This window comes from Lichenostomus cassidix, chromosome 1 (genome assembly GCF_008360975.1).
Source record: "Lichenostomus cassidix isolate B80296 chromosome 1, HeHo_3.0, whole genome shotgun sequence".
Classification (NCBI taxonomy): Eukaryota; Metazoa; Chordata; class Aves; order Passeriformes; family Meliphagidae; genus Lichenostomus; species Lichenostomus cassidix.
The window spans coordinates 94,935,259-94,955,731 of record NC_139479.1 but is presented as its reverse complement, the minus strand read 5'-3'; the positions used below and the strand labels follow the sequence as shown (position 1 = coordinate 94,955,731).

Sequence of the window (20,473 nt, the reverse complement as noted above, 5' to 3'; positions counted from 1 at the left end):
ATGATCCCAAATGAAATAGCACCTTCATGTTGGGGTTAAATTTGGTCTATGATGTATGGCAGAGAATAAAACACACCTGGAATTTTCTGGACCTGAACTATAAATGAATACAGTTGTAAAAATATTTCTAGTGTTACATGGTTTATAATGAACTTAGAAAACTTAAAATTGCATAATTGTTTATTGTAAGAATATATTACCCAATGCTGGAAAAGATCAGACTATTTTATTAAATTCTTTCCAGATTCCCTGCAAATTATTTTTTGCTCTTAAAAAGAAATTGAGTCTCTTCAGACCAAATTATTCCCTGTGAAGCTTGTTAAAGGAATGGTACTTGTGGCTTGGAATTGTCTCAAAATACTGTGCATAATTAGCTTTCATGATGATTATAGCTCCTGCATATTTTTTAGTGTAGGAAATCTAGTATTGTATTACAAGAATAATTACTTTTGCCTCTGCTGTAGATGTCTATGTTTGAGTATAGATCTGAGCCCTCCATGTTGTTTTTTGAAATGGCAGAGAAAAAAAGCAACTAGCTTGGAAACTGTTGCATAAATTTGTTTTACATCCTTGGACTGCCAAGGTCAAGGTTTTATCCTGATGTTTTCACACTGAATGGCTCTATAGCAAGTTTCTATAGGACTACAAAGAAAGTTGCATGGTTCCATATTTGTACACATGCCTCTGGTTTTTTCTTTTGCAGCAGTGGTCTCATGAATCAATCAGGTAGAATCCTAAAACACACTTTTTAATCTTTAGATAAAAATTTGTCATGATTCTCTTGTGAGTAGGTATTTGTGAAATTGGCATGTGTTCTTATGTACATGTATATTCTTATGTGCATGTACATGTATATTCTTGTTCAGAAAATATTATTTGAGCTATAAAATATGCAGTGCATGGGGATAAGCTGGCTTTTGGGTAGTGGCAAAATGGTCAAAGAGCAGGACCTCCTCTGTGTTCCAGCATCACTAGGGAGTTCAGCTTAAATTAGAACTTGTGTCGTGATAGTGGTTTGCCGCCTTTCCTTAGCAGTGAATCAAAAAAAATTAAGAATGTGTCAAATTCATATTTAATCAGTGACTTACTAATAACTCCTTTTGGGTCAAATAATTAATTTTTGCTCTCATTATTAATATGACTTTTGTGCTGTTTCTGGTAAAGTATTTGTCTTTTTTGGCAGTGGAGAAAAAGAGCTTCATTTAAAAAGCCCCAAACATTTAAATGATTTTCAGTTTTTTCCAGCTAACAAACTGTACATTCTAGCAAAACTTTACAGCTTCATTATTTTTCTTCATATTTGGGTAACCAAATCTGTTACTCACATGAAAAAAAAGAGGTTTTGTTGCCAATGTGATCATGCCCAGCCATTGTCCCCAATTGCACTATTCTTAGCATGAATACCTCTCTCTAAACATTCTCCATTTTTCAGAAAAGGAAATTATAATGAATTTTCTATTGTGCATCCAAATGCACTACAATGTTTTCTTTACAGAAAAGTTGTTAAATATCTCCAGGGTTTGAGACGCCACAACCTCTCTGGTAATTTACTTAAATGCAAAAATTTGTCTTGAAGACATTTTGGAGTATTTTGCCTTCTTACAATGGTGGCAATAATATCAAATATAAAAGCTATCTAAGCTATAAAAAATGTTGGTAAATAAAAAGAGGGAAAAATTAGAATTCTGAAATAATTCAGTCTTTTAAATTTAAACACAGGTAACCCACCATAACCCAGGTAAACCACCATAAACCTTCATGTGGAGACTTTTAAATTAAGAGCATGGTTTTGTGTCTAAACTGACGGAGTTTTGGGAGTGTTTGGTCTCAGATCTTAATGTATTTAAAAATTTTAACTTCCTTGGAATACATGGACTTGCAAGTCTTAAAATGCTTGTGAGTTACAACAATGTCCAAAAATATGGTTTGAGAGACACCATACAGTATTTATCCATCACTTTTTCTTTCCTAATTGAAATCTGTAGGGAAATACAGAGGCTGAGAACAGTCAAAACAAGTAAACAAATGAAGCAAAATTTGAAGGATAAGCACAAAAAGAACTCAATGATTGTAGATGTATTTAGGAATGAAAATGGACTCTGATTGTAAAGTCATGCTATTATTAAACAAGTCTACCAATGTTGACTTCAAAGTTCTAAATATTTTTCAGAGTCTTTGGAATTTGTTCCTATCAAACCAAATTAAGTACTCTAGACAGAGGTAGGAAGCTTGTTAACTTGCTGATGTAAGGTGCTGTGGCACTAGATCATCTACTGGGATCTTCAACATTGCTTACTGTGACTTTACAGTTATTTATACCTGAAGTATTTCACATCTATCCTCTATATCACTATGGGAGAAACCCAGGAAAGTTAATAGAAAGATTTGCCAAAGAAAATGGATTTCTTTGGAACTGTTTCTTTTCAGTGGTTTACAGCCATAAAGAGAAAAAAAATTAGCAAAACAGGAAGACGAAGACTTAGAGAGCTCCTCTGCCAGTGTGTTCCTGTAGCATAAATGCACTTTTTACTTTCCAAGAGCAGCAAAATTCACACAGGGTACTTACAAACATTCAGTAAATTTATCATTTACTCAGTGTTTCCATTTAAATAGTTGTGAGGAGGTGGATTATAGTTGGGAAGCAGGAGCAGCAGAGCCATACCAGCAGTTGAAAAATAGGTAAAGATGCACCTGTATTTCTCTTAAGAAAATTCTCTTTATTCCAGCAGCAACTACTCCAGTGTCAGTCACTACTAGGAGTCCCTACACATATGAACGTCCAAAGACTGCAGAGGGTAATGATTATGAGTCATCTTTAGTCATTCTTCTTTCCATTGGCCTGATAACATGCGCAGTTGAAAACTCCATTTCCTGTAGGCTTCTTGCTTGTTCGTGTGTGGTCCAAACCCAGCAAATGGAAGTCTAATCTTGGTGCTTTATTCTTTCTTCATGTTTCTAGCATGTCTTCTAAAAGATAGGATATCACTTCAAAGATATTTACTTAGAAGCTTCACTTGCATTAGAAGAAGGAAGAACAAGAATTATTGCAACAAAAAAGTTTTTGTGGAATATAGAAATAACATCATCTAAAAATTACGTTTAAAACTAAACACTACTAAACAATTCCTGCAGAAGGAGTTTTGTTGCACATTGCTTGATAACTTCTAAAATGTATGGAAAATACTGCATTTTTTTCAATTAATACATCCAAAGTTGTGTTCAATTTAAGAAAAAAAAAGTAATTTTATTTTTAATGAGGAGCAAAATTTATATAAAGTAACACATGACCTTTTTTTAGTATGGTAGTACATATTAAGTGATGTGTTCAATATAAACATTTTTTATGTAGACTAAGAATAAAGTTGTCCTTTGCAGCAAGCCCTGAAATGCTATATCTAATTCAAAGGAAAATTTGACTCACTGTATTCATTTGCTGTGCAGGTTGTTTTCTGAGAAGGACTTCAAGATATTTTCAGCAGCCTTGCTTTGTTCCTTAAAATCTGGATGAAGCTGACTACATATATGATACTTCACAGGACAAGGACAGCTCTAAGCCTTACTTAAATGATTTGATAAAATAGAATCTGTTTGGCTTGCTTAATTAGTAACAAATCACTTAGACTCATTGTTTTCAACTGCAACAAGTTCCACATCATGAAATACTCTCAAAACTAATGACATGGATTTATCAAGGACAGTGTTGGATAACAATATTTTCTTAGTATTTCTTGTTAAGTCACTACTCTTTGGCTTTTTACTAAACTGTGAGAAGGTAGTTTTGCTGCAGAGGAACATCCAGCTCTTTGATTATCCATTTAACAAAGGCTCTGTCTGTTTCTTTTGCTCATATCCAACAATACTTCACGCATTAATATATAGTAGCATTTCTTCCTCTATTTTTATTCATTTATATGGACTGAGGGTCATTTCTTCATTGCTGAATGTGAATGTGATTTTTCTATGGGACACCATTTACTTTTAGCTTAAATGCTGCTTTTCACAAACCAAGCTTTCCCCAGTATCCAAAATGTACATTCCTCACATTTGAAGACCAAATCATCTGCTAAGTCCAAAACACCTCAATTTAAATCTGAAAAGGCACTTCTTTTGAAATTCTGTACTTCGAGGCTTGCTATTAGTGCAGAAAGTAAAGAAAAGAAAAACTTCAACTTTTTTTTCCTCTAGGTGGGGAGAAGAGCCATTAATTGTTTGGGATAATACTTATACAAAAAGAAACCATATTACTTCAGAAGACAGTTTGCAGACCTAACAGAGAATTTATTTTTATTATTGGAAGTTGTATTTCTATTTGTAAGAACTGACTGATTTTTCAAAGGCAACCTGAAAATAGATATTAGTGTTTTGCAGAAAGAGATTTTGAATTTTAATTCCAAAGGTAACTCACGAGCTTGAATAATGGCAAAGTCATTGTAAACCAGGGGTGTGTACTGAGAACATTAAAAAATTAGTGGCTAGTTTGAGTTTTCTATAGAGTATCTGGCCACTGTCAATAGAAGCTAGTACTGGTTGGTTTGGGTTCTTTTCCTCATTTGCAGAAATATTAATACTACAGAATATTATAATGTGAATGTTAATAGACACTAAATAAATGCTGTAGTATTAAAACCCTCAATTGCAATCAAAATTTTTTAAAGTTTTTTATTGTGAAGCCCATTTTTAAAATTAGTGGATGCATAAGAGAGTTTGGGAAATAAGCAAAGATGGGTTATAGAAAAGGTTCTGTCTTTAGGTGTGTATGTCTGTATGTTATATGCTACTTTACTTGTTACTGCCTTGAGAGGGGATGGTTTATGCATTAACATTATTTTGATGTATTTTTTTTATTGCCAAGAAATTTTAATAGATTCTGCCATTTCATAAGTTTTTTTCCCATTTGGTATAGTTTGTGATGAGGAAAAGGGCATGATATATTGGTTTTGTGATCAAAATTGTAAGTGGATATGAGAAAAAAAGAAGAGGCTTTATCAAAATAATTTTTTCATGTAACTAATAAATACAGCTCTACCAATAGCAGCCTTTTAGCCCTCATATTAATTCCTCATCTTAGAGGAAAAATTCAGGTGTTTTGTCATGGCGTCCACAGTACTTTCAAGTAGTGACAGAGTTCAGATTGGGGATTCCTGATATTTTTGTATATCAAGAGTCCCTTGCTGTCTCTGAGTTAAGCTCTGTGATGTCTTCTCTTGCTTCTTCTTGGATTTAATGATTTAAATCCACATATTTTTGCTTCCATTGCCATCAAGTTTGTCCAATTACTTCTTATTTAACCTGTATCACTAAGAACTTTAACTTTCCGCAGTTTAAAAGCAGTTTGAAGATCCACTTTACTGTGGTGCTGTAAACACCACTTTGCTGGTGTTAGTACTTGTTTTTCTACTTACCACTGGAGTACTTTTAAGGTTTTGGAGTATGTTCTATACTTACTTTGTCACACTGTTTCTGTTGCAGTCCTGGAACCTATTACACTTAGAACTGAACCACCAAGGTCACCCATAGGTAACAGTATTTCCTTGGCAAGCTGTTGTGTTTGCTTCATTTCCATCATCACTGAAGTTAGTCACCTTATGCCTCAGGATTGTTTCCTTTAACTTCATTTTTCTTCTAGGTAATTCTCTTGCTTGGCATTCACAACAGTTGGGTATATTGCTCTCTTCACAGCTGGAATGTCTACTTTTTTTTAAAAAGACCATTATGCTGGCAGCTCTGAGTCACCTTTTTCATAATTATGTTTGTTTGTGCTTGTTTCAGTTTTTATTTTTAAAAAACCAATCAAGCAAACAAAAAACTTAGCTTCAAAAATGACTAAAATTGCACTTTCTTGCTTAGATTGTTCAAAACACATGGAGAGTATTGCCTTACTTGCCTACTTCTTTTCTTCTCAGTTGCAGGTGTGAGGTTTCTGTGCTTGTGTGTTCAGCTGCTATCAGATGCTAATTGCTGTGCAATTTAACCAACTTATTGCCCACATTTTCTCTTCCAGCTCCAAGGGAGACTCCACGTGTTCCTTCTAAACCTAAAACTCCACCCAAACCTCATATCCCACACGCCAAAGATGGTAAACTGCTTTGTGATTGTTTCTAGTAGAGTTCATGTTGGATTGAAATGTATTTATGAGCAGCTGTTTAGTTTTCTGAGCCACTTAAAACATAATGGGGCCCTGTTCTGTTCTACTGTGTTTAGTGATTTAGTTGCAGTTTTCAGGAGTAACATTCACCAGGTATTTTTCACTGAGCAAAAGAGTAAACCTCTGCTACTTCAGGGCAACAGGATAAGAATAATGTTGTTACACTCAGATTAACCTTGCTGAGTGTACTAAATAACTAAAGCAAATACCAGGCAATTAAAGCATGTACTGAGGCTCCTTGGGGGATATAATTTTTCCAACATTGCTTTGCATTATTATAATAAATCTGTTTCCCTTCTAAGCCACAACTAATTGATTTCATGTCATTATTATTTTCTGCATGAGGGAGTAAATTGCCCAGTTATAAATACTTAGTATTTGCTTATAAATATTTATTGGCATCAGTGATCCTTTACACTGTGTTCCAAAATACTGGATTTTTATGTAATTAATGTGAGAGCAGTTGAATCTGGCGGTAGGCAGAAAAAATTGCTTTCTGTCCCCTGCTCTCCAGCTGGTAACATCAACAGAAAATTGCAATGGTCTCAAATATCAACATATGTTACTCTTTGTTAAATGTGTAAAGTTTAATGATAAACACTTTATTGAAGACCTTTAAATTGTAGACATAGAGCAATATTTTTGAAATCTGATGTTATCTATTAGATGTGATTTCCTCATGTAGCAAACAGCTGAAATCCTTGTCTTCTTGTAATTTTTAACTGTGACAGCTGACTATAAAACATTGTTTTCAAATTACACCTTAAATTCTCTTAAACTCACTTTTTACCTTTGTGGCCATTTTTCACTGTTGTGGTAGTCTGGCCTTCTCAGAAATGGTTAATGGTTTTGTCACAGAAATGTTATAAACTTGTATTGGTCAGTATTTAAAAAAAAAAAAAAAAAACAAAAAAACCAACCCAGAAAAACCCCAACAACTTACTGTTTCTTCAAGAATTTGTAATATACAGAACTTTTTCTACAGCATCATCCTCTTATCTTGTAATTGTCTTAAAAGATCCAGAGAAATGTCTTTTTTTTTTAATTGTTACCCATACAGAAGAATTGACACAGAGAAGGATACTAGTAATTTCAGATCCTTATGGCTCTAAACCACCATTTTATTTTAGATCCATTCCAGTCTAGAGCTGAATTATGACTGTGCAATGCAATACACCATATAATGCTCTTTAATAATACAGTATCTGGTAAACATGCAAATAGTCTCTGATTCCAACACCACCAAGGGAAGAGCTTTGTGTCCCTAAAAAGCCATTTTCTGTATAACAGAATGATACATATTTGGATCTCGTTGAAGTCCATGGAGTAAGAAAGCCCACATTATGCAGAAGATTACACTGCTTTCTCAGATACTTCTTTTAGTAGAACTGTTTCTGTATGAGGCAGTTCACAAAGCACATGATCCATAATGCTATTATTAAGCAAGTAATGCTAATTGTAAGTGGAGTTATTTTCTTCGAATTTCAAAACATCTTTTCTGTTTTGTTTCTGATACAGTCCTGGAATCTATAACACTTAGAACTGATCAACTAAAACCAACAATAGGTAAAAGTTTTACCTACAGGGTAAATCGCCTGGGGAGCATCACATTTAGCTTTTTTCTCACTGAGCATCACAAGTACCTCTTCATTGCATTCCACTCTCATAACATTTTTACTATTATTTCATCCTGTAAGTGGGTTTTTGGCGATTTTACACTAACAATTCATTATCATCATTTTCTGGTTTTCCTCACACGAATGTGTTCTGTAGCATGGATGGAAGCACCACAATCAACCTTTGACAACTTGTTTCTATACTCAGTTTCTATCATGTGCTGCTTCACCTTTTATACTGTCCATCCATAGTGGCCTTGTTTTATATTATCCTGTTACAGAGGTTTTCCATCAGCGCTGGGGGTTTTTTATGTACCAAGCATTCATATTTCTCCATCACTCAACTTTTGTGTTTCCAAAGGGTCCCAATGGCATGTGTTCTTTTTTAATATTATGATTCCTGTCAGTATCAGTTCTCAAAAAATTCTAATAGTTGCTGTAGTTTCTGCTTTCTTTCTTTTCCCCAGTTCCTAGGGAACCACAGACTCCTAGAGAACCTTCCAGACCTAGAGCATCACCAAGCCCAGAGGTGCCACGAACAAGACCTGGTGAGTTCATTGTTTCTTTACCTTCTCATACTGACACTTGTGTCTTATGGATTCTGCTGTGATCAGTGGAGCTTCAGATTTATATGTATCCCTCGGGCATATATGTTGGAGCATTCCTTGAGGGGTAAAATCCAGAGACATGTGGAATTTATAAGCAATCTGGTAAGTTGAAAACTTCTATTTTGGATTCTTTATTACTTTTTAAGTCACTGCAACAGTGGGTGTTTTCTGTACAGTTCCCGGTAAAAATAGGTCTTTTTTGTGTAAACTTGCTTGTGTGTTGGCAAAGTGAAGGTGAAATGGAGGGGTGTCACTGCAAAGAGGAAGGATTCTGCTCTGTATTTCTCAAATTGTGTGGTTTTGTTTCTTCTTTCCCAGGCACAAGCTTTCACTCATACTTGGTTCACTTTTTCATGACCCTTGTGTTGTTCAAAGATTTAAGAATGTGTAATACTTCCCATAATTTTGACTGCATGGGTTGTTATACCCATATACAACCTTAGGAGAATTAAGGATGGAGAAAGTTATGTAGCTCACACTTTTATGATGTGAGGTATTTTAGTGGGTTGACCCCAACCAGCAACCAGCCACACACTGACCTCTTGCTCATTCTACCCCACAGTGGTCTGGGCAGAGAATCAGAAGAGCAGAAGTGAGAAAATAAATAAGAAAAAAAATCATAGTTCAAGATAAAGACAATTTAATAAGGAAGGATAAAAAGCAGGGAATAAACAAGTGACACAAAGCAGCCATGGACCACATCCCACTAGCAGACCAGTGCCAGTCTAGGAGCAATGGGTGCTTTGCAAAGTTTTGTTGCTAAGTGTGACATTATGTGAGGTGGAAAATCCCTTTGGCCAGGGTGGTTCAGCTGTGCTGGCTGTGTCCTTTCCTAACATCCTGCCCACCCTAGCCCAGCCTGGGGGCAAAGTGAAAAACAAAAAGAACTCTTTGATGCTGTAATAAGCCATTTTCAGTAATAACTAAAACATTGGTATTTTATCAACACTGTCTTGGTCCTGAATCCACAACAGAGTACCACAGGGGTTGCTATGAAGAAAACAAACTCCATCCCAGCCACACCCTGTATGGCTAGCCAAGGTGTATGGAGAATTAGATGGTATTGGTGAAGAGATGGGCAGAAATATGACAACTCAGGTTCCTTTTCACCCCAGCAAGGCTGCACATATTGCTTGAAACAAAACCTTGAAATAAACCAGCAAAGTGTACAAAGCTGAAGGTAAAAGCCACCCACAGTCTTTTTGTGGCTTTAAAAAAAACCTTCATATTTATATTTGGAATCTGTTCTGTGTTAGAGGTATTACATTGAACTGGAAGCAATTCTGAGCAATATAATTCTCTGATGTTGCATTTCAGGCAGGAGTTACTATCTTTCATCAATCCTAGCAGAGATGGTATGATTATTGAGGAGACAGGGATGGTAACATTTTGGTTGTTCTTGGTAATACTTTGGTTTTGTTGTTTTATTTTGCTATTGCAATTCTGGAACCAATTAAGTTCCGAACTGAGAAACCAAAGTCAACAATAGGTAATCATGCTTTCTTGTTTGAATGGTCACATTGTCTTTCTTCTTCAGCACAAATCATTAAAAGCAGACCTGCAAAAATTTGTTCTCTTTCTTTGCATGTTCCGTAATAATTTAACAGTCTCTTCTTATTTGCTTTGAAACAATTGAGGAGAATCCTTGTTCCTTTCAAGTTGTTATGCACATAAGATAGGGCAATTTCCTTCAACATTTAATCATAAGAGGCAGAGGGCAGATAAGAACAGGATCCTAATTACATGTTCCCAGTCATACTGTGGGGGTAGCACCATTTCAGGGGGTCATATGGTTTAGGCTGGCAGAGAGGCATCCTGAAAGTTTTCTTTCTCTGCTTCCCTTCCCCTTCAGTTTTTCCAAATGAAATGCAGTCCTTCATAGAGGACTGAAAAATAATTCTGTTCCACTCAAACCTCAATTTCACTGTCAGAACACAATCCCTTCATTGATCTTGGGTTATGTGATTGCTTGAGGCATATCCATTTGACTAAGGCATTTTTGCCACTTGAATTTGGTATTGTGAATCATTCGAGGACAACACCCATTGCAGAGCAGTGTATTTGTATTTGAAACTACTTATTCTGTTTTCTTCTTTTATTTTTTTAAGTCCTCTTCCTCAATGGAAACAGTAATTCTATCACATGCTTAGTTGATGTTTTGTCGCAGAAGAGTATTTCTTTCTTCTATAACCTGATTTTGTTAAAAAAAAATTCTCCTTTACATCACTTCTATAGAATACCTTCAGTTCAAATCTTCATTTTGTTTTTGTTGACTGTTATGGATGGTAGTGGACACTGATACCTTGGTAAACTTTAATAATACTTAACCCAGTTTCTTTCTTTCAGCTTTTAAAGATCCGTATCACAGGCCTTCCAGACCTAAAACATCACCCAGTCCACGTGTTCCTCCAACTAGAGCAAGTAAGCTTATCAATATTTTGCCCTTTAGTGCATGAGAGTTTCATCACTTTGAAATTTTCAAAACTGAGGAGCTCTCTGAAGTTACAGAGATACTTATTGAATAGGCTGTGCTTCATTGTCATGATAAAATTTTGCTATACATCTGTCATGGAACAAGATAATCAACTAGATATTTTCACAATGATGGAACTGTGTGGGTTAACAATGATCTTGAGCCCTTGCACACAGGAAAATCTGCATCTTGATATCCTTAAAGTGTGACAGAAATATTTGTATTTTTTAGTTGCTCATTTAAATGTGTGAAATTACATAACTTTCCTGTTCCCAAAACTTTGGAAATAGCTCTGTCCATTTGAGAATTAGTGCTAAATTTCCACATGTTTTATGCTTTGACTGCTTTGCTGAAGATTTTTTTAATGCAGAGTTGATTTAAATGAGCAGCAGATTTTTGGACTATGAAACACTTGAGAAGCACAACTAAAGGGAGGTGTTAGAACTACAGCAGTCTTCTCTGCAGAAAGCTCTGTTTGTTATTGCTGATAGGAGTGGAGAATTAATCTGACACTGCACCATAACAATCACTTTGTCTTTAGTCTCTGCGCTGACAGAGTATTGATTGCACTAACAGGAGATCTCTTTGGGATTATTTTCAAATGTCAGAAATAATCCCTAAAAAAATTCTTAGCAGGAAAAGAATCTTCTGTCAGAAAAATCAAAAGACATGTATTGAATCATCATCCTCAATAATGTGTTCAAAACTTTACACATTTTCACAGGTCCAAGAGTCATCATCCTCAATAACAAATTCAAAACTTTGCTCATTTCCACAGGTCCAAAAGAAAGTCGACGAGTCCCTTCCAAGCCCAGGGCATCACCAAGTCCAGACATACCATACACAAGACCAGGTACATACAGTGTTGTGTTTGAATATCCAGGGGTATTTTTGGGTTGTCCTTCCTCAGTGAATCAAGTGTTGATTAACATCTTTTCATATTACAAATACATTCTCTAATGATCATTAAGTAGGTGTTTAAAGGAAAATAGAGCTGATTTCTATTTTTCATGTCTGAGTTTTAGTAGGTGCCTGTGCTTTTCAGCCACATGACATCTGTCACTGATGAATAATCTGTATAGCAGGATAGAAAACACACAAACATTATGAGAAGTTGGAAGAAGTTGTGTCTCTCTTGTGCCTGTCAAAAGGTGCTTAGAGAAAAGTTTATTTGAGGGCCTTCATGTATGACTAAGTATCTGAAACTCAAACCACTCATGTTTTTGTGACCTGGTAATGGAATTTGACTCTTAAAAATATGCATAATAGGGATTTACATACTAATGAAATGCCAAACCTCTGTAACTTCTAACAGTTCTGAATGTATTCATTGAATATTAGTTTGAGTGAGTGTATATTCACTAATTTTACAATGAACTAATTTATTTTCCAAAAAAAAGAAACAAAAAAGGTATGTGTTCCAAACTGAAAACAAACCAGTCTTGTAAATGGGAGTATTTTTACCACTTATACTTACTTACTTATACTTACCAATAACTCTGTGTATCTTCTTGTTTTTATTAAGTTTTGTCAGCTATTACATTTACAGCTGAAAAATAAAAGAGAGCAACAGGTAAATTTGTTACCTTGAGTGGTTCATTATTTTCTCACTGCTTCTTGATCCAATCTTTGTATATCATTAGTCTGTTTTTCACATAATCTGTTTGTGGTTTTGATTTGTCTTCTTTTCTACTAATTGAACTAAATTCTACTCTGTTGCAGGTATTGAGAGATTCCTAGCTGGTCTGTCGTCTTCACAGAACATTTCTTTTCCTGTCACACACATTATAATCCCTTTGACACTTGTAGGAGACAAGCACACCATGGGTATTGCAGTTATGGGTTCTGAAATACAGATGGAAATATGCTCCCTGGAGTTTTCTGTGTTCTTTCAGGTTTTGTTGCTTGACTCCAGATTTTGCTAACCTGATTAATTTTCCACCCACATTTTCATTCATGATTTTATTTTCTCCTGAATTCCTGTATCTATCTGACACTCAGTTTTTCAGGCTGTCATGCAGGGATTGGGGATTTTTTTGCAAACATAAGATATGCAGTGCCTGTGTTAATAAACCTGTCTCATTTCTGAAAAGCATAAACCCTTAAAACTGATCTTTTCTTACAGCTGTTAAAGAACCACAGTATATTCCTTTTAAACCTAGAGCAACTCCCTTCCCAGATGCTCCACGCAGGAAGCCTGGTAAATTATCTGGTCTTTTGTCAAGCTGCACTTGATAATTGAGCAATTGCTTTCAGGGTGGCAGTGGGGGGAGTAATCATCAGTGCATTTACTGTTACCTGGGTATTATTCTAGCTTAAGAAACCTCTGCAGTGATGCAATGAAGTCTGATGGAAACTTCAACAGTTCAAGATTTTTTTTTTTATCTTATGCAGATATTAACAGAAGATATACTAATGACCTGTATGTTTTAATCAAGGATAAAAAGTTATTTACAGCTTGTATCTGAGCAACACACTTCAGTAGTTTGCGCCATGTTTTTGAAGGTCTTATGAGAGGAACTTCCCAAAGCTGTTGCATTGCTTTTTAATTATACAAATATTTTCACCCAGATTAGACTGAGGATTCCTTGCAGTTACGTTTTGATTAGGTGACTCCCCATCATAAATTCAACTGACCTACGTAAGATAATTGGTGATTTCACTGAAGGGATCTTACTGTTGTTTCCTAACCATAAATTTCTGAGGGTAAATGCCCATTGCTGTTTTAAAACATCCTTTTCCTGTTATATACAGTATAGTGCTGAGAGGTTTTTTAAGGAAGGGAGGAAAGGGAGATTGTTTTCATTATTCAGATCATTTATTGACATTTTTTCCAACAGAGATCCTTCCAACCTTTGATGACCGAGATACTACTACTATGCTTCCTCGTTTTCCTGAAAGAACAAGGGCAACATTTGGTAACTGTGTTATTTCGTAAATAATTATTCTATTTTCCATCCTTTTTAGAGGATATCATCTTAGAGCTCATTACATTTTATTAAATGCTAATAATGCTATTTTTTTCTACTTGTAGATACTTACTTGCTCTTTGGTCTTGATAAGGATAATAATACATGAGGTCATTTACTTTCAGAAGTTCTTTCCCTCATCTTCTAGCCTTTCCAGTCAGGATGATGCAACTCCTCCAGATGTTATCTATTTTCCAGTAAAAGGGGACTTTACTTCAAGAGCAGATAGTGATTCTTCACAGAATACTCTAAGTTGGAAGGGACCCACAAGGATAATCGAGTCCAACTCCTGAGTAAACTGGCCCATCACAACCCTTGCGTTATTAGCATCATGCTCTAACCAACTGAGCTAATCCCCTGTTCTTCATATGAATTGTGGATCATTTCATTCTAAAATATTCTTCTTCTTTACCCCTCATGGTTTAATTTTACAGAAGAAAATTCTAATAGCTCAACAACAGCATAAAGTCTCCAGGGCAGCTATGTGACCATCTAAATCCAGCTCTAGTTCTTAAAACCATCCTCTCTGCAAATATCTAGTTATCCAAGTTGGGAAAACTTGCTTAAATATATGAAACATTATCTGTGTTCTTTCTTCTTAACTTAATTGTCAGATGTAGACCAATTTTGGGTCACCGAATCCAAGCAATATCAAGGAGTAGGAGCATTGCTTGAACAATCTTTGATTAATAGGTTCTCTGCTCTCAGTTTCAGAGACAGAGCTTGACTGTGATTTTCTGAGAATGAAATGGTATCATTCATGAAATATTAATAAGCATTTTATAATCTTCAAACTATGTTTTTTTTGTTTTGAGAAAGATGAAATTAAAAATTCTTTTAACCACGTTTCTATTTTAATATATATTCCCTGTATGCAATGATACTTAGGTTAGTATTCATGCAGTATCTCTTCATGTACCTTTATGAAGTAGGTGCCCTGCTGTACACATCTGAGCCACTTGAGTAATGTTCATGTGCAGAAAATGGTTCTTCAGAGAAAGGGGATGAAAAATCCATAGACTAAGGTGGATAGTCTGAGACCTCTCAAAATGGTGTGGAACACAGACTTGAGAGTGCTAAGATAGCCTTTTCCAGCAAATGATTCCTACTTTTCTTTACAAGATTTTTTTTAATCTGAATAGGATGAAGGTAACAACATTGTATCATTCTTACATAAGAACAAAATATTTTAGATTATGAATCAATTTTGATACAAATGTTCCAATGAAAAAGAAATCCTGTCATCAGATACTCATGCATGGCAGATGAGGAAGACATAGGCTGTCACTGTCTATTTTTGTCCTACTACAGTATTATAACATTAATGAGTATATTCTGTACTGCTTGATGCAAAGCTACAAATTTAATACAATTCTTAAAAGTCTACTGGTGTAATTGGCCTTTTAACCCGTGTTCCTTTCTTTGCAGAAATTCCAAGTGATTGATTTTCAGCTTTACTCTTACATAATTGACCTTGTTACAGATCAGATCGCACTTATGTTCCTTGTGTGCTGTGAAAAGTACTGTGATTTTTCAATTTCTGTCCTGGGTGCTGTTTGTCTTTATTCCAGCTCCAACTGAAAAACAGTTCATTCCTACCAAACGAAAACCAACTGAAAAACCAAGAGTGCCATACACAAGACCCGGTAATGGAGTCATTCATTTAATTTTGTGTTTAATCATTCTTTCCCCATGTTCCAGTTTTGTGCTTCTTAATGGAATTATTCATGGCCAGTTTTGTGCTGAAACAGACACATTACACTTTAGATAATCAACCCAAAATATGACAAAATTACACTGCAAATAATAGTAGGGTATGTATAATATAGAGAAAGCTTTTCTTTTGTCTATTACACATAGCAAATGCTGACTAAAATGTAGTAATGTGGGTATTGACAAATTTCAGTGGCTAGACAGATTGACTTCTCTGTGATTATTTCCTGATAATCTTGGGTACTTCTCTGTGAGCACTTTTTTTTTTTTAATTTTGACTTGAAATGCAACAGAACTCCTTTACAATGTGCTTGTACAGTTGGCAACAGACATTGTCTGCTATACTGAAATGAAAGTAGTTTTTGAAACAGTTATGTAGGGCTGTGTGGCTTCCCATTTTCATTATAAAAGGAATGTATAGCAGAAATCAAAAGAAGGATAATTGTGTCTGTCAGCATTTGATTTTCAAGACATTCTGCTACTCCTTATTTTGGGGCATTCTGCAGGCGTTAGCCAATGCTTTGTTTCTATTAGAGATAAATATTCTAAGAATTTTCACATTTTCTCCTTAACAGCAATACAGCCGACAACTCCTCAACCAATTATTACAAAATCTTCTACTACCACTGGTCGTCCAAGGGCAACAATGGGTAAATAAGTTTCCTTAATGTGAAGATGAAGGTAATTCTAATTTTTCAGTGGAGAGATTTTTAGAGAACATGCTCCAATGTGGTATTTATATAACACCATTCCATTATCCTCCTTCTGCTGCCACATGCGTGTTATCTTCATACAGAGGATTCTCATTTCTATTTTTTGAAGTAAAGAATAAATAGTCTACAGCTTATGTCTGGTCAGAAGTCTGTATTTGTCAGATTTCCAACCAAATTCAGTGGCCTAATGTTTCTTTTAAAGCAAGAATTTTAGCCACTAACTCAACTTATCCTACAGCGCACTGCTGGGACTTTCCTGTGTTTTGGATAGCCATTTTGTTTCAGGTTCCAGAAAGCTGTGGAATTGTTATTGTCTTTTTTTCAGGCATTTGAGGCATGCATTTTCTGTGGGCTAAATATGGCATTGGATCATGACTCCTGAAGAATACAATAATAATCTTTTTCCTTTTCTTTCAGCTCCAAGAGAAACACTGCTCATTCCTTCCAAATCCAAAACATCTGTCGGGCCAGAAGTACCACAAACTAAACCTGGTAATTTACAGTTTGTAACTTTAGAAGTGTTATTGTGGCACTGCCTTGGTTACATTTCTGTTGTCACTGAGTTCCATGGTCATGGGGCATGCATAATAAGTAGACAGAAATTTATATCATTGTTCAGATAAGAGTATGTTCATAAATTATATCAAAGCGAATGCCCAAGAATTACATCAATTTCCATGGAGAGCAGATGGATGGGTTTAGAGGCCATCAAAAAATGAGAGAAATTAAATTAATTTTAATAAAAATATATTTCTGTGGTCACATTCAAAAAGTTCTTTTCTTTTGGGGGATGTTATTATCCCAAATACATTTGATTCAGTTTTTCACATACTTTTGAAACACAGGTTACAGAATCTCAGTCCAAGATATTTAGATGCTAAATGTATAAGTACCTTCAATACCAGTGATTTTTGGAGGAACCACAGTAGATTCAGGGCTGCACAGTTATAGTGAAGGGTGGTGATACCTCAGCTTTGCCCTGGGGTGAACTATTTCAATAAAAATTGCCAAGTGGGAAGGTAACAGGAGAAAACTATAGTTAGGGAAGGAGAGACTATGTGGCTATAAGGGCAACCCCTGTTCTTTCCTCCTCTCTGTTCTAACCTCTGAAGTCACAAAATTTTAGTTTTAGGCAAATAGCTTAATGAATAGCTTAGTATTTTCACCCCCCACATCCTCCTTTCTCCTTGTCCATTTCATTTAGCCAAGAAGATTTTGAGCAGAGACCCTTTTCATTCAAGAGGCTATATGCTATCTACATATATATACCATATGTACATATATATTTCTATGAACATCAAACTGAACAGTCCAGGAAAAGGATTTCTTTTCTAAATGCCTTCTTTTGAAAGGCTGTTCAGTAGCCAAGTTAGATTCTAAGTCTCTGTTGAATAAGAGCTATTTCCAATCATGTCATAGTTAACAGGTGCCATCTTTTGGTACCACTGCAAATTTAGTTTTAGAGAAAGAATTGTAGAAAACAGAATCTAGAGGTTTATTTTTTGCCTTTTAAAGTTTGAATCATTATAATGGTGTACATGCAAAACAAGCTACTGTTCTGAAAAACTGTAAAAAAATGTTTACTGTTAAATATAAATGGCACTTTTTAACCACTACTCTTTATGCTAGTAAGTTGGTTATTTTCCAGATTCCATACTTTAACCTTACTTCTGAAAGACAAAGAGACATGTAGTGTATGCCTCTGCCTGCCAGTCTGTCCTTTTCATCCAGTAACTTAGATACCTTTTAATTAATTCATTCAAATTTGAGTGAGGTCTGAAAACTAAATACGTTAATAAAAACTTCTAGAATTTTTTAAGGAAGTGTAAGTTCATAAAACAAATATGAGAAAGACCAAAGACTGTCAGAATTCAGGGTTTAGGGCATGTGTTCTGAAGTTAGTGGGGGCCCAGCAGAATAGTTGCACTGTCTGGCTGTCAGCATGAAAATACATCCAGACTAATCAGAACATGTCTGTCTCGTGTCTGTTAAAGTCGTCTTAGCAGATGTGCAGATAGGTTTTTAGGAAACAATGGAGACAGATCCTTCATGAAATCCAACTTCTTTAATTTCCCTTCTCACAGAGCAATGGTTTATTTTTTATAGCTCCAAGGGCAACACACCTGGGATCAATTAACCTTGTAACAGTTCATGTTGTTGATGAGTCCAAAGTAACTTTGGGTAATGAGAATATTATGTCGGTTTATTTTTCATAAGTCTTTGCTTTCTCTGCTTTTGCTATATGGCTAAACCTACACCTTAATCAACAGATAAAGTTAATATATCTTTGTCGTGTTCATTTGTTAGTTATAGCCCAGTGCATGTACAAAATGTTGCTGGTTTTAATTTTCCAGCCATTTTTCTTCTTCATGCAATTCTTTATAGAAATAAGTACTACCTGTACAAGACTGAGGAGTCATGTAAAAAGGCATTGCCTGATCAGCTTTTCTGATTTTGTCTGACTTACTAATGATATATATCTTCCCAGACTCAAAGTCTTTTACCTGTATAAAAGCATGATTTTCAGGCAGATTTCTAGCACTGACTCTTTTGTTTATGATCTGCACAGACAATTTGAATTTCCTTTCTACCTGTGATGTCTTATGTTTAAAAGGAAGTCATTTGATAACCAGTATTATCTCCATTTTCAGTTCCCAGTGAAACATACTACATTTCACCCAAGCCCAAAATTGGTCAAGCAACTGAAATTCCCTGGTTCGATGCAGGTAATTTTTAAGATCTTCTTAAGTTGTTTTATTGAGAGTCTGTAGATCTGAAGTAAAATCTGAACAGTTTAATGTTTACTGGTCTGTTCATTATAACCTTTAAAACTATTTCAAGTATTTACTATGAAAATTTATTTGTCCACTTATCAAATATTTTAATTTATTACTCTGAAAATGAGCCTCAAATATCAAAGATTATATGAAGCTTTTAAACAGTATTAGAGCTGTGTATTGGATAATCAGATATATAGTGTTGCAAACATCAATGTAACTGAGTTCCAACTTTTTCCTTACAAAATCTAAATTTGTAAAACTTCCCAAATCTAAATGTCAAAAATGAGTAATGTGTTCTGTCCTGCATGAGTATTTCCTCTTATGCTTCAGAGAGGCTGGATTAAGTGTTATGGATTGAATGTTTATTAAACTTGGATATCAAATAGCCAGCTCTCTTTATTAAAAAAAAAAAAATATTTACATAGGTTGCTAATTGGGCACAAGGTAACAGTGACTACTGCTTATGCTTTCAGCTTCCAGTGTGATTTTCACAGATCCCATAACAGCTACAGTAAAAAAATTATTTTTCAAGTGAAAGGCAACAATAAGAAAAGGTTGAAGGCTTCTGTTTTCAACCTGGGTGATGACACTGTGCTTCAGGTGCCCTGCTCAGTGTCTGCATTGAATGCTCCCAGTTGTTTTCTCAGCAGTATTTCAATGTCTCATGGTTTTATCTAAGTCTTTGGTTTTGGGGGGGTTCAGTTTGGTGTTTTATTTTGAGGTTTTTTGTTTGTTTGTTTTTTACAGAACCTAATTAAATGTCTTAAGGCCATGGATACCTTGCAGAGCTAACTCTGTATCCATATACAGTTGGGTAACTGGCTGTAAATATTTTATATCTTTTTCCTAAACCTACATATGAATGTAACTGGTCAGACTGCATGATGGAGTCATCTGGCCACTAAAGAAACTAGCATTTTCCACATGCATTTTGGATTAGAACTCATAGAACTCTCATATGTCCATTTTGCTGTATCGCATTGGTGCATGGACCTTTTTGTCTGGCAAATTGCACTGCACTGTCCCTGTTCCTTTACACGCAGCATTGAAACAGAACTTTATTTCTTTTAGCACCTCATAAAACACGTCTCACATCTCCAAGACCAAAGCCATCGGATAGATTACACACCAGACCTGGTAATAATTGTTTATTCAATCTGGGATGGGGAGGAGATTGAATAATTAATTAATTTCACCTATTCTTTGTGGAATTTTAAGTATTGCTGGGAGAAAAAATTAAAAAAGGGGGCAGGTATTTTTCAATCAATTAATAAGTCTGGAAGTAAAGCTTTTCCAAATCAGAAAAAAATAAAAAGAAAGAAACCAAAACACTGCGTGTGTCATCACAGGAGGTGTTGCTTTTTCTTCTTTAGTGTGGAATTGTTGGCATCACATAGAAGTCTATTGGGTATTCTTCTCATAGAACTTCTTTTTTTCTTCTTTTTCCTTTTTTCTT

General features: G+C 35.2%; 1 protein-coding gene across 26 annotated transcripts in view; it reads left to right on the top strand.

Annotated features, from left to right (window-relative positions):
* Window positions 1-20,473, top strand: part of ABI3BP (ABI family member 3 binding protein) — a 140,022-nt gene that overhangs the window by 83,324 nt on the left and 36,225 nt on the right. For 11 of the 26 annotated variants that reach the window (XM_085072150.1, XM_085072103.1, XM_085072099.1 and 8 more), the window contains 15 exons: window positions 2,727-2,795; window positions 5,470-5,517; window positions 6,002-6,076; window positions 7,664-7,711; window positions 8,229-8,309; window positions 10,716-10,790; window positions 11,621-11,695; window positions 12,968-13,042; window positions 13,683-13,760; window positions 15,383-15,457; window positions 16,100-16,174; window positions 16,655-16,729; window positions 18,344-18,418; window positions 18,889-18,963; window positions 20,089-20,154. In XM_085072150.1, the coding sequence (XP_084928276.1) occupies window positions 2,727-2,795; window positions 5,470-5,517; window positions 6,002-6,076; window positions 7,664-7,711; window positions 8,229-8,309; window positions 10,716-10,790; window positions 11,621-11,695; window positions 12,968-13,042; window positions 13,683-13,760; window positions 15,383-15,457; window positions 16,100-16,174; window positions 16,655-16,729; window positions 18,344-18,418; window positions 18,889-18,963; window positions 20,089-20,154 (1,065 nt within the window). The remainder of the gene's footprint in view (window positions 1-2,726; window positions 2,796-5,469; window positions 5,518-6,001; window positions 6,077-7,663; window positions 7,712-8,228; window positions 8,310-10,715; window positions 10,791-11,620; window positions 11,696-12,967; window positions 13,043-13,682; window positions 13,761-15,382; window positions 15,458-16,099; window positions 16,175-16,654; window positions 16,730-18,343; window positions 18,419-18,888; window positions 18,964-20,088; window positions 20,155-20,473) is intronic. The other 15 variants (XM_085072156.1, XM_085072123.1, XM_085072194.1 and 12 more) reach the window with 9 other exon arrangements.